General features: G+C 43.6%; 1 protein-coding gene and 1 long non-coding RNA gene across 2 annotated transcripts; one reads left to right on the top strand and one right to left on the bottom strand.

Annotated features, from left to right (window-relative positions):
* Positions 918–11,546, top strand: LOC8086287 (synaptotagmin-1). Its single transcript, XM_002464824.2, has 13 exons — positions 918–1,194; positions 2,721–2,882; positions 8,002–8,100; positions 8,180–8,230; positions 8,326–8,449; positions 8,955–9,073; positions 9,174–9,275; positions 9,349–9,423; positions 9,864–9,940; positions 10,034–10,280; positions 10,372–10,725; positions 10,812–10,943; positions 11,150–11,546. Exons 2-13 carry the CDS (start codon positions 2,772–2,774, stop codon positions 11,276–11,278), a joined length of 1,620 nt encoding a protein of 539 aa, XP_002464869.1. The 5' UTR covers positions 918–1,194; positions 2,721–2,771; the 3' UTR covers positions 11,279–11,546.
* LOC110437000 lies at positions 4,794–5,312 on the bottom strand. Its single transcript, XR_002454980.1, has 3 exons — positions 5,177–5,312; positions 4,967–5,085; positions 4,794–4,884 (listed from the first exon to the last, which is right to left on the bottom strand). It is a non-coding gene; the product is annotated as an uncharacterized LOC110437000 (long non-coding RNA).

Genomic DNA, 14,002 nt, shown 5'->3' on the forward strand with positions numbered 1-14,002 from the left:
GTCGAAGTGTCGATTTCGTGACTCGTGACGCAGAGACAAGGCCTTAGACTATCTTCAACAGCCACGAGGTAAATCCAAGACCTATTCCATCATTTAGGTCACCTACAGGAATAGAGTCACGCATCCATATCTCTTTTTCTCCAACGGCAAACTCAAAAGAAGACCCCAGTTTCCTTCGTCCGATGCTGCAGCTCCTCCGTCTTTCCCGCAGGCCACCGAGTACCAGCTTCGGTGCGAGCTCAGGCCAACGAGTGCCAGCTCCGAAGCGAGTTCCGGCGAGGTGCGCAGACAAGCTCCAGCAGCGTCCCGACGCCAGCTCCTTCGTTTGCGCACGAGCCGCTTCGGTCCCCACTGCGAGCAGCACCCACCTGTTGCAAGATCCAGCCACCCTCTCCTCTCCTCACCTACTACTGGCCACGCTGGCGGCTTCCTGCCGCGGTTGCGCCTGCCTGCGTCGACCGCGCCGCCGTGGACCTGCCGGAAGCGCCGGCTGCTCCTCGTCTCGCCACGGGCCCACCACTACGAGCGCAAAGGTTTGCGTCGTCTCTCCGTGGTGACGCATATTTGCGTTTCGCATGGGCTGCGACTCAAAATGCGTTTCGTGTTTGGCTCTGCTGTTAGAGGATGTTTTGAGTACCTAAAACACTGTAGAGGACCTAATTTGGATTTGGGTTGTGTTATTGGAGACCGCGTTATACAGACCATTTTTTCTGGCCGTGGAAGTGTCGATTTCGTGACCTCGTGACGCAGAGGGCACACGGACGTCGACACGCCACGTCCAACGGTCCAAAAGAGTGGGCACTGGGCCGTTGCCCCGCACGTCAATTTCCGACACAATCACACGGTCCACGGCCCGAGGGAAAAGAGCCAAAGGAGAAGATCTTCTCCTCTCTCACCAGCGTGTACCGATGAGAGAGAGAGAGCACTTGGCCAGTTGGCCACTTGTGTGCTCCCCCCAGAACCCATGATGGAACGGAGTGAATGCCGAGCCGAGCCGAGGCGAGGCCCGAAGCCGTCGGATTCGATTCCTCTGCTCTGCTCTGCTCTGCTCTGCTCCTCCTCCCCAATTCCCCACCTCCGCCCCGCCGGCCAGACCAAATTCTGAAATCTGAGCAGTGCCGACCCCGAGGAGCATTCCGTTCCATGGCCTCGCCTTCCTAACGGATCGCGGGATTAGCAAGCCTCGCCTCGCTGGTTCGTCTCTCACTCCCCCGTTCATTTCGGTTCCGCACCCGGGTTTCTCCGCCGCCGCCGCCGCCGCCTGGGTCTCAACCTCGATTGGATCCTAGGGTTAGCGGTCTGGATTCGTGGGGTTATTGCCCTCGAACCTGCTTGCGTAGGTTCGACCTGGTCTTCTCTCTCTCGCGCGCGCGCGGGCGCGCTAGTGATTTCGACCCGTGTCGGCTCGCGAGAACAAGGCGTGGGAGGAATGGCCGATAAAGCCGCCTACTGGTTGGAGGCATTGCTCTGTTTGTTTAGATCTTTCAGAATTTGTCAGTTAAAGCGATGCAGTTCTCGTTATTATTTTTTTTGCGCTACAACCCTATAACTTGATTCTTAACGCATTGTGTAATTCATAGGGTATAGCCAGGAATAAGCATGCTCAAATCTATAGACTGCCAGTGTTTTGTTGTCCATTCAAACATTTTTTTTCCTTCGAATGGAAAACAATTTTCTCCCTTTAACATTGAGAGTTTCTGTTCAGGGAATGCCTGAAACCTGTGATTCTTGAATCGTCCTGGCTGAAAATGTTGTGATCCGATTCATGATTCTGGTCCTTAAGTTGGACCCAACCTTTTTTTTTTCCTTCCTGAAACATACATTGCATTTTGGTTAACACAGGCCCTGTTTGGTTCCCCTTGCTAAATTTTAGCCAGCTTAAATTATTTTAGCTACTCTTGGGTGACTAGTGAGACTAAACTATTTTAGCTCCTTTTAGTCAGTGTGTTTTGAAGTTTAGCTACTATAAAGTGACTAAAGTTTAGCTGGCTAAAGTTTAGCAAGGGGAACCAAACAGGCCTTAAAGGTAAAGATATCCCTTTCGGTTATTGACTTTTCCATTGAACTATTGCACACTTTTTCATATCTTTAAAGTCCACCAGACCACCACTCTTGATCTGATCCAATCTAAAACCTACCTCAAAAGCAAAGATTAAAGCTTCAACCTTACCCTCTTTAAAGATGTCAGCATGCCACCCTTGATGTTATTTTCCTCCACTATTTGTATCCACCTTCTGTCGTCTCAACTAATATTCAATAGCATGCAGTAACATGGTGCCAACTCAAGTATTCTTGTTTGCCACAAGGTCCTTATATTCATGTTATCAAACGAATTGGCACGGTGCTTTATTGCTATTGTTTAATTATCAGCTACTTGCTTGTCACTTTCACTGCATTTTTAAACAGTTCTGATGCTGTTCTTTTGATGTGTTGTAAAGCATTACTTTCGTAGCTGGTGAGAAGCTTTATTGATGGCTCCTTTAGTTTCTAATTCTAATAGTTTCTAATTCTAATGTTGGAAGTTGATTTCCTGCTTGGGAGAATCCATATAAATATGTTTGACCAATGATTTATGATCTAGGTGTTGTTTTATACTGTATTGTTTTATCACTCAAGTTGTATCCTCACAATTTAGCAAAGTGAAATGTTTTTGTTTTGTTTTCTTTTTCATGAGTGCAAATTTCGATTGACTATATCCTCTCTTAATGTTTGTTTTGCAGCTTTTGGTTGAAAGCCGGCATTTGGTCTGAAGGTTCTGGCAGGAATCCAAGATGGGTGTAATCAGCACTGTTCTTGGTTTCACTGGATTTGGCTTTGGGTTCTCGGCTGGCATTGTTATTGGGTACTTCCTCTTCATCTATGTCCAGCCAGCTGATGTCAAGGTGGGGCTCTTCCTTTTGTTCTTCTTTCATTCTTACCGTATATAATTTCAAATTTCTCCTGGCTGCTGTATAATGAATAATGGGATTGTTGGTAACAGTTTTGCTAATATGTTTCCGAACGATCTGGTGACAATATGAGATCTTGCAGTTAAGATGAAACAAAGATGACAAGGTCATTGATGAATGATTTACTTTTTCCTGTCCATCCCATCATTATCTGGTTCCTTCTGATCAGCGTTGTTGACGTAAGGAATGAGTATTATGTACCTGTGGATTGTGATGAATGTTATCAAACTCTCCATAGATGCATCTGCAACGTGGCTTTCATGTCTTTTATACTTGTAGATAGAGATGAAACCGGATCAGACACATATGGTGAGATGGATATAGGTGATCCTGGATTCTGTCCCATATCATGTATTTTATCCCATATTTTTTCTTGGATCTCAGAAGCGGATACAAATACATTGGAACTTGATATCTATCCCATATACATATCAGAAATTGAATTTAAAGTATACAGATTCTGGTACGGTAAGGATATTAAATGATCGGATTCAGATAGGGATTATCCATATAGGGTTTTTACCCTTTCGGGATGGACAGATATCAAGAAGGCAACGGATCTAGTGCAAACTCATCTCCCGTGCGAACTGTGCAAACTCTAATCTGGACCGCAGGATGTTGATCCAAGGGGGCGCATGAGAGAGGTGGAAGGAGGGATTTGTAAAAGTGTGATTAAGAGCGGGCGGTTTAGTGCAAAATTACCCAATCTCTCCGTGCCCCTTGGATCAACATCCTGTGGTCCAGATTAGAGTTTGCACAGTTTGCACGGGACATGAGTTTGCACTAGATCCGTTGCCTATCAAGAAATATCCATCCCTACTTATAGAGCACCTTTTTTTTTGGGTGGGTGGGTGGGGGGGGGGGGGTTCCTAAATAAGTCATTTAGTTCTCTACTATGGGGGGACATTCCATCCCTGGGTTTGTCTCCCCCTTGCTTCCAAATTAGGCCTAATGTGTTGCCTAGTGATGGCACATGTTCAAGGTTCAGCTAGGCGCTAGGCGTAATCGGGGCGCTGACCCATTGCCTAGCGCCTAGTCGGGAGTACTCGGTTCTAGGCGCTCCTAGGCGTTTTCCTAGGCGTTTTGGCAATATAGCCATAAATTATATATATATTATATATATGACTATTGACTATATATATATGTATATAACTACTATGTATGAGTCACAGACTCACAGTATTTGTGCCAGTAGACATACCTGAGTCCTACTCCTGCCTGTTCCTAGCTCCTGCATGGCTGCAACTGCAACACATTTTTACAGCTAGTATTAGTCAATAACTCAATACTCAATAGACAGCTAGATAGGACACTAAATTGTGACTTATCTGGATGATTTCAGCAGCCTCCCATCCATGAGCACACCATACCTCCAGCTGGTGATTACAATACAAGTGGATAGGACAATAATAGAAGTGCACAACACAATTTATAAATAAAGCACAGCACAAACACATAGTTCTTCGTTCAGGTCTCACAAAGTCACAAATAATAAAAGAAGGCACACAGACACATAAACAAGGTGACACAGCTGCAGTCCATATCATATTTCTTCTTCACTGTAGTCCCTATTCTCATCTTCATACTCTTCTTCTTCAGACTCAAATTCTTCTCCTTCATAGAGCTCTCTCACTCTTGCACTTCTACGCCTCTCAAGCTGTTCATCTGCTCCCACTGCCTCTCCAATGACAGACCAAGGTATCCCTGTACCTTCCATCTCATCTTCCTCCCCATCTCTAAATTCAACCAATGCACAATCATCCCCACCTTCTTGGAGAAAACCTTGAGCTTCACATGTATCACTAGATAAAAGAACATCAATGATTTTCTTTGACTTGATCTTTTCTCTCTTACTAAGCAGCTTGGAGTTGAATTGGATATACACCAGCTTGTTGAGGCGGGCTGTAGTAAGCCTATTCCTCTTCTTAGTGTGTATCTACAATTGAAAAAGAGGATTCTTAGTTCTACTTCTACAATTTAATTGTAATGCTGCTGAAAATGAAATATTAGGTACTAACCGCTTCAAACCCACTCCAATTTCTTTCACAACCAGAAGAGCTTGATGTCAAAGATAGGATCCTTGTAGCCATCTTCTGTAAAGCTGGTGTTTCATATCCATACAATCTCCACCATGATGCTGAAATAAAAAAAGAACACCTCTATTAGTTTAGAAAACAGCAGCAAACAACCTTCAGCCATGTTGTTTAGGAATCAGGAAGTACCTCTACCTGGGTTGTAATCAAAATTTTCAAAAGTCCTAGCAAGCTAAAGGGTCCTTCTCTGTTCTGAAACTTCTTTAGTTCAATGTTGGCAGCCTGATGCTGCATGTCCTCATCATGGTAATAAAATTTCTCAACACAAGCTATGAACCCTTCTGATATTTTGGGCTGATCAAATATTGATGGGTCACTATAGCTATAGTGAGGATTCAACAAATAGGCTGTCAAATGCAATGGAGAATCAAGTCTTCCATTCATCTTCTTGTCAACAACAGCAATTACATCCTTGAACCGAGCCTCAACAGTTCCAAAGGCATCTTTGATCTGTTTCTTTGCCTTTAGTAGTTCTCCATAAACGAAACCCATGGATGGTCTCACATCACTATCAACCAAAGGGAGGACTTTGACCAATGGCTCAAAAACAGCCAATGTTAGCTTCACATCCCTCCAAAAGCTTGGACTCAATATAGTTGCTGTTGCCTCTTTTCCTTTCTTTGATTTCACATCCTTCAATGTGTCCCACTTACTATGAACCACCATCTTCCTTAACTGGTCCTTCTTCTCTTGCATGCTAGCCAAAGTGAGAAAGTTTGAAGCAAACCTAGTCACTCCTGGCCTCACTACCTCTTTCCCCTCTGTGAAGCATCTCAAGCACTCCAATGTCCTTGTGTGGCCATAGGCAAATATGGTAAATGACTTTGCTTGGTCAACCACTTTCTTGAACCGAGGCATGTTGCCAATTCCTTGCAGCATAAGGTTGATTGTGTGAGCTGCACAAGATGTCCAAAATATGTGTGGTCTCTTCTCTTCCAATAGCCTCTTTGCTCCCATGTTGTTAGAGGCATTGTTAGTCACTACTTGCACCACATTGTTTGGACCAATCTCTTCAATTGCTTTGTCCACAAGTTCAAAGATGAGCTCACTGGTATGTGAGACATCTGACATCTCCTTAGAGCTGATGAAGGAGGTTCCCTCAGCACAATTGGTGCACACATTCATTATGCTTCTCCTCTTCCTATCTGACCAAGCATCAGTCATAATAGAGCAACCATTTTTCATCTTCTCGGCTTCACGCTCCTGCAGCAAACTCTTTGTTCTTTCATATTCGTCTTCCAGCAACTTCCCTCGCAGTGCATTCTGAGTTGGAGGTACATAACCTGGACCAAACTGTCCAATTGCTTCACACATTTGCTTGAACTCATCATTATCAAGTGCATTGAAAGCAATAGCTGCCAACACAACATTGAAAAGAAGCATAATTAGTGTTCTGTACAGGAAAAAACATCTAATGAACTTCGAAATGTAAAAACAGCATAGTATACTAGCAATTTACCATGTGTATAGGCCCATTTTGCAATGTACTTGTGCACCTCATTGGTTCTTTCATTCCAAAGACCCTTGTTCAGCTGTTGTTGCTTGAAAGAATCAGCTGCTTTTGCTTTAGGATCAATAACACGTGTCCATTTGTCGATGGGTCCTAATTTGTGGGGCTCTGAACTTCCAACACAGGTGACTTCATCAGAATCTCCACCAACCCTAGAGACATGAACTTCCTCTCTAATTTCTAGCTCACGAACAGTCTTCTCCTCCCTCTTTCTTTTTGCATCAGCTAGTGCCTTCTTGCACTTCTCTTTAGCCTCCATAGCCTGTTGTGTTCTTGCTGGGCATTTCTTCACATTCTTTCCTTCATGAGCCAAATGCTCCTTCAGCCTATAAATCCCTCCTCTCATCTCCTTGTCACAGAGCTTGCACTTCACCTTGTCCTTGTTGCTAGCATCAACAAGAACACCATATTCCCATCCAACATCATCTGAGTTCCTTTTGAGGAGATTATTTGGCACTGCTGGTTCAGGATGTTCTGTCGACATCCTACCGATTGCAGCAGCATGCACATAGCACACCCTATTAGTCTATTACACACTAACAATAACAAATGAAACAGCTGAGAAGAGCAGCAGCTAATGTGCATGCTACTGAACAAACAGCAAAGAGCGAAGAGGGGAGATGAGCAGGGGAGGAGCTGGGAGGGAAGGGAGCTCACCTTGGGGACTTGGGGTGGCCGGCGGGGAGGTGTTCCAGACTTCCAGTCGAGGACGAGCAGGGCAGCGGCGGCACGTCGGGGAAGAGCAGGGGACGAACTTGGAGGAGCAGGGGAGGAGCAGGACCGGCGGGAGGAGGAGCAGGACCAGCGGGGGGCGCCTCTGGGATGAGCAGCAGAGCAGGGGAAGAGAATGGAGGAGCAGGGGAAGAGATTGGAGGAGCAGGGAGGTCGCCGCGCTCCCTTCTATTCTCCCGCGCCTCCGTTTCGTGGCCGCGCGCGCGCCTGGCCGTGCGGGATTTGGCCGCGCTCGCCGATTTGGCGCGGGAGATTTGGCGCGCTCGCGCTCGCGCTCGCCTCTCCGATTTGGCCGCGCTCGCGCTCGCCTCTCCGATTTGGCCGCGCTCGCGCTCGCGCCCGCCTACGCGCCGACTCCGCGCCTAATCGCCGCCTAGTTGACGCCTAGCCGAACCTTGCACATGTTGCATGCACCCAGGAAAGGGCCATTTTATGAAGAAAAATGGAGGCCTACACCCTAGAGAAATCATATGATGCAGTGTTTATCCTTGACTTCTTTTCTCAGTGGTCAGTTTAGAGCTTATGCATTATTATGTGGCATGGTCTGTTTTGAGTATTTGTGAGGATGTCAGCAAGTCATTTAATCTGCTGAATTTTGTCATACACCATCTGTTTCTTTTTTGCTTGCTTCTGCTTGCAACGTATCTTCTATGTCTGAAGTTAAACCCAATAATATATGGGGTCATGGGGATGATTTTCTTTCTCCCTACTTTGTCAGGATGTCAAAGTTCGCCCGCTTGTGGAATATGATTCAAAATCTTTGGAGGGCATCCTTCCTGAAATTCCACTGTGGGTCAAGAATCCCGACTATGATAGAGTATGCTCCTTAAAATAAACTAGAAAGAAACTATATTGATCCTAGCTGTACTCTAAGATTCTCATTTTCTTGTCTCCAGATTGATTGGCTGAACAGGTTTTTGGAATTGATGTGGCCTTATCTTGACAAGGTACCTGCCTTTTCATTTGTTATGAGATAGAACTCATTAGTTTTTGTTGACATTGAATTTGTTATGCTTTGTGTTTTTTTTTTATTATCTTGTAGGCTATCTGCAGAACTGCACAGGATATCGCAAAGCCAATTATTGCTGAGAATACTGCAAAGTATAAGATAGACTCTGTTGAGTTTGAAACACTTACTTTGGGTAGTCTACCACCCACCTTTCAAGGTCAGCAGTGTTGCATCCTTATGTTTCCCTTACATGTATGCACATGTATTCCACATAGTTTACTGTGAATTAGAATGTTTGTTAAATACAAGATATTGTGCTTGTGCATGACTTATGTGTCCTATATGTTGCTTCTTTATTTTCAGTAGTCGATTTAACTCTATTTGTAAAATAGTGGTGGCTCAATTTTCTATTACTGATGATATGATGATGTGGTCATGTGGAGACTGTTACAACTTTGTTCTAGATGAGCTGCTATATATCGAGTTTACAATTGAACATTTCATTCCTTGGTGATATGTCATAATCAGTATGTCTTCTGCTTGGTTAGTTACAACGGGTGAAGTGTATACATCACTTTCCCATGTACACTTCCCACGTACATTATATATGTGAGAGAACAGACCCTGTTCGTACACAAGCTTATGTTGCCTATATGTAATTCTAATTTTACAACTGGTGTTGCAAATATGTATCTTAAACCATCCGTGTATTTTCCTTCCAGGGATGAAAGTCTATGTCACAGAGGAGCAAGAGTTGATAATGGAACCATGTCTTAAATGGGCTGCAAATCCAAATGTCACAGTTGTTATAAAGGCTTATGGTTTGAAAGCTACTGTCCAGGTATGAATTGTTCTTTCATAAGCTGAATTGGTAAATTGATCTTCAGTTAATGTATGCTGAATTGAGCCAAGTGGAATATTCTTTTTTTGAGATATTTCAGATTGTTGATCTACAAGTCTTTGCATTACCTCGTATTACTCTGAAGCCATTAGTGCCTACATTTCCTTGCTTTGCAAAAATCCTTGTCTCGCTAATGGAGAAGGTATGGTAACTGATTGCAGGTGTTTGAATTATCCTAGTGCACCACTTCTATGCTAACGTGATTAGTTTTGCAGCCACATGTTGACTTTGGGCTAAAGATTCTTGGAGCTGATGTAATGGCTATTCCTGGTCTTTACAGATTTGTCCAGGTATTCCTGACTACTGTTCTAAATATTCTCATGTGAAAGTTTGTCCATTTGTCACACTTCGTTGTGAACTAAATGTTTTCATTAAATTTTCTGAACATAGTAAAGGCTTAAGTTGCACTTCCATGAATGTTTTCTTTCTGAAAAGAAATCATAGATGGGTTATTACAAACATCTTAACATTCACATCAAACTATTAATATAATTATTTGGCATGTTCTTGCTATTTGCCTGCATGCATTTAAACACATGTGCATCTTTGTGCCAAAAGCAGCATTGCTATGATTTGATGGTTGGTCACCTGGATTTAGACTTAAGTGTTATCCATCTATAGTGTCTAGCCTGCTCTTCACTGTGGAAGTGCTGTGTGGTATCTAATTCACTCGATCACTCCTTTCAGTCCAGTTAACTCCTTTTGTAATGATATCCTTCCTTATTTGCAGGAGACCATCAAGAAGCAAGTCGCAATCATGTATTTGTGGCCGAAGACACTAGAAGTACCTATAATGGACCCCTCAAAGTAATTTTTAGCACTTTTTCTGTTTTGGTTTGTGTACATCAAAACCTAGATCTGATGACAGAGGAGTATTGCTAATGGTTTTCAAATTCCCAGAGCATCAAAAAAGCCTGTTGGAATTCTACTTGTGAAGGTCATAAGAGCCCAAAATTTGCGAAAGAAGGATCTGCTGGGTAAATCAGACCCATATGTGAAACTTAAAATGTCAGATGATAAGCTTCCATCCAAGAAGACTACTGTAAAGCGCAGCAATCTCAATCCAGAGTGGAATGAAGATTTTAAGTTTGTAGTGACTGATCCAGAAAACCAGGCTCTTGAAGTTAATGTCTTCGACTGGGAACAGGCATGACTTGCTTCGTCTTATTTAAAGCTTCTGTAGTTTTCTTCCGACATATTAGCAAAGAATGTGCAGTTATTTTTGCTGTTACTTATAGGTTGGGAAACATGAAAAGATGGGAATGAACATGGTCCTACTGAAAGACCTCCCACCTGAGGAGACTAAAGTTACTACCCTCAACTTGCTTAAGACCATGGATCCAAATGATGTACAAAATGAGAAGTCTCGTGGCCAGCTTACTCTAGAGCTCACATACAAACCTTTCAAGGAAGAAGATGGCGAGATAGAAGATACAGAGGGTACCAATGTGATAGAAAAAGCTCCAGATGGCACTCCAGCTGGCGGTGGATTGCTTTTTGTTATTGTTCATGAAGCCAAAGATCTTGAGGGGAAGCACCATACAAACCCCTATGCAAAAATAATTTTCAAAGGCGAAGAGAAGAAAACAAAGGTATTATGTAAACCAATTATGCTTTATAATTTCATGGAATGACTGATTGAGCTCTCTCTTTATTTACCTTTCACCCCCTGTGCTAGGTCATCAAGAAGAATAGGGATCCACGATGGGTGGATGAATTCGAGTTTGTGTGCGAGGAGCCTCCTGTAAATGATAAACTACATGTTGAAGTCCTAAGTAAAGCCCCGAAGAAAGGGCTGATATATGGCAAGGTAGAATGGAATTCTTATCGTCCATTTAATAACTTACTAATCTACTGTACCTGGTGACTGTTAGCTATAAGATTAGTAATCCCCCCCCCCTCTTTTTTTTTTGAACTGCTGTCCTGTAGCATGTAGAGAGAATTCTAATGGTGGATCATCTGAAGGCATAAAATATCAGTATCTTTTATCCTGATGCCTGTATTTTGTTGATCCAGGAAACTTTGGGCTACATTGATGTCAGCCTTGCAGACGTGATCAGTAACAAGAGAATTAATGAGAAGTACCATCTCATAGACTCAAAAAATGGTCAGATCCAAATTGAGTTGCAGTGGAGAACTTCCTAGACAGGAAGAGCAAGAATGCATGATGTGGTATACATATGAATGTTCGTGTACTGAGTTTGCGGATACCTGTAATTGAGCTCATGTAGATATTCCTTTTGTTTGCAGACATCTGTTGAGATTTTTTTCCCCCTTTTAATTGCTCAGATTTACTAGAAATACTATGTAGGCATGTGATCCCTGGAACGGAACTGAGCTTATTCTGGACTAAAGAAGGACAATACAAACACACAGCATTCCGGAATGTCGAGAATTCGCAGCACGCTCCAAATGTTTCGTTGGTATCTTAAATGACCATTTAGCATGTGCGTGCTATACTGAAATGCTTCAATCCTAACGATGAACTTGCAAACTCTGGCCAATTAGAATTCCCTGATCATATACTGGAAAAAGTGTGTAACATGCAATCATTTAGCAAGTACACCTTCATGGAAAGATTTGGTTGCAATTAAATCTTGATAGAATGACAGCCCCGTTAAGGTTAAGCCTAACATGCTTTTACAGTAAGGATAAAAATAAACCATGAAAGTGATCTAGATCTATTGATTTCTCTACTTCAAAGAGTGTAGAAACATGTTGAGTTTCATCTTTACAGAAGCCCCTGACAGAGGAGAGAAATAAACTACCGACAATGCAAGGTACAGACCAGGAGAGAAATAAAGAAAAAAGTCTACATAGCCCTCTTAACTATATAGAATGGACTACTTTACCGCCTGAACTATAAAACTAGATTTTTCTACCTCCGAACTTTTCAAAACTGGTCAAATAACCCCCTCAAGCAGTTTTGTACGGTGGGTTTGCTACAGTAATGATAGTTTTGTCTTTTTCCTTATTTATTTATTTATTTTTATTGAATCTTTAAAAAATCATAGTAAATCACAAAAGAATCATAAAATGAAAAATCTAATTTTGTTGGACTCCGCATTAGTAGATCTACACAGTGAACATATAATATGGTATGCTTTAGACTGACTCCAACAATGCTACCTAGACCCAAAAATACGTTACGCATAGTACTTTGCCTACCAGAAACGGACTCCAACGGCCGACCCAAACACAGGACGCATTTTGGGTAGCAGCCCAAACAAGACGCAGAAATGCGTCCTTCTCTCTCTTCAACCCATTCTATGCGGCGCTGGTGCTAGTGTCAGGAGGGGGCAGAACGGGCGAGACGACAACGAGCCGTGGTGCTGGCGCCTCCCGCTCCCCCACCGCCCGGTTGCAGCTCCCCCAACGCTCGGCACCGTCGCACGGCTCCTCTAGCGCCGCCGCCGCCGGGTCGCACTGCCGTCTCACCCAGCCACGCCGGGACCGACGCCAAGCGTCGCGGCCGCGCCGCCCCGGCCAGGACTGCGTTGAAGCCCAGCACCGCCGGAGTTCTTCTTCTTCTTCGCCGGCGGCGTCTGCTCTGCCCTCTCCCTTTGCTCCCTTCATCCCTCTCTCCCCTGCTTCTCTCTCTTCAGCCAATGCTCGTCATCGCCAGATCGGTGGGAGGCCCTCCCCAGGGCTCGACGGGGGCGCGCCGGTGTCGTTGAGGATGGGGGAGCGTCGCCTGCTGCTGCTCGGCCCCTGCCACCGCTGTGTATGCGTTCATTGTTGGAGAAGCTGAGTTTTTGGGGCGCTATCCATTCGCTGTGCATGACCCAAAACCAGGAATGAGTCTCGTTTTTGCGTTTCCGTTGTTGGAGTCAGTCTTAGGATAAAGTTTTTAGCTTCAGATCTATGAATTATTCCAATTAATTATAGAAAAACATAGATCTAAAAGCTACAAAAAAATTTTGTACTAAAGCATACTATATTATATGTTCACTATATAGATCTACTCATTTGGAGTCCAACAAAATTAGATTTTTTATTTTATGTTTTTATGTAATTTACTATAATTTTCAAAGATTTAACCGAAATAAATAAAAAAGAAAAAAATAAAATCACCGTCGCTACAACATAACCACCGTCCAAAACCGCTTGAGGAAGTTATTTAACCAATTTTAAAAAATTCAGGAGGTAAAAATCGCACACTACACCTGTGTCCACTACTTTTTCTAAAGATACCCCCGGCGTACACCTTTTCAAAAACAATTCCATAAATATGGCTTCTGATGGACAGTTTTTTCCCGTGTTCCAAACAGAGCCTTAGAACATAGATGGACCGAGATTTGTTGAGGCGCCAAAAATATTGAATCCTTCGCACACCATCATCATAGGGTCCAGAATATGCACGGACACACTGAACTGCTAGGTGTTTGCAGATCGAATTTACTACAGCCTTTCTTTTACATAGCAGACCGATATGATAGCAACATTAGACGTAGCCACATGGACCATGGGCAAAGCCGCATATTTTTTTAAAAAAAAATTAAAAAGATGCCGTGATAGTCCATAAACGACGTCACGCGAATCCTAAGGAAGTGAGTTAGGTTTAGATGGCCCGCCGCGCAGGCCTTCTTCTCCTGCGACACTGCGAGCGAATGATTCTTCCGAAGGTGCACAGAAAACACGAATGCGAAGCCTGGTTCCAGCTTCACTCGCAGGAATCACATTCCCATGCAAACGCATATCAAACTCGTAACGTTTTTCGCCCTTAAAAAAAACTCTCAATGCTTAATAATCCATCTATCCATCCGTCTCACCAGCTCGAGTTTGGTTTTTCCACCGATCCTGTCACCTTCGCCCTCCCTGGCAATCTACACTTTCGTCACAATGCCAACCCAAGGAAATAAATCACTA

This window comes from Sorghum bicolor, chromosome 1, assembly GCF_000003195.3.
Source record: "Sorghum bicolor cultivar BTx623 chromosome 1, Sorghum_bicolor_NCBIv3, whole genome shotgun sequence".
Lineage (NCBI taxonomy): Eukaryota > Viridiplantae > Streptophyta > Magnoliopsida > Poales > Poaceae > Sorghum > Sorghum bicolor.

Excerpts from the sequence above, each read along its gene's own strand:
- LOC8086287 (XM_002464824.2), top strand. The coding sequence starts at position 2,772 with ATGGGTGTAATCAGCACTGTTCTTGGTTTCACTGGATTTGGCTTTGGG. Across the intron at positions 8,231-8,325 it reads TGTGGCCTTATCTTGACAAG|GCTATCTGCAGAACTGCACA; the intron begins GTACCTGCCTTT and ends ATTATCTTGTAG. Across the intron at positions 8,450-8,954 it reads TCTACCACCCACCTTTCAAG|GGATGAAAGTCTATGTCACA; the intron begins GTCAGCAGTGTT and ends TTTTCCTTCCAG.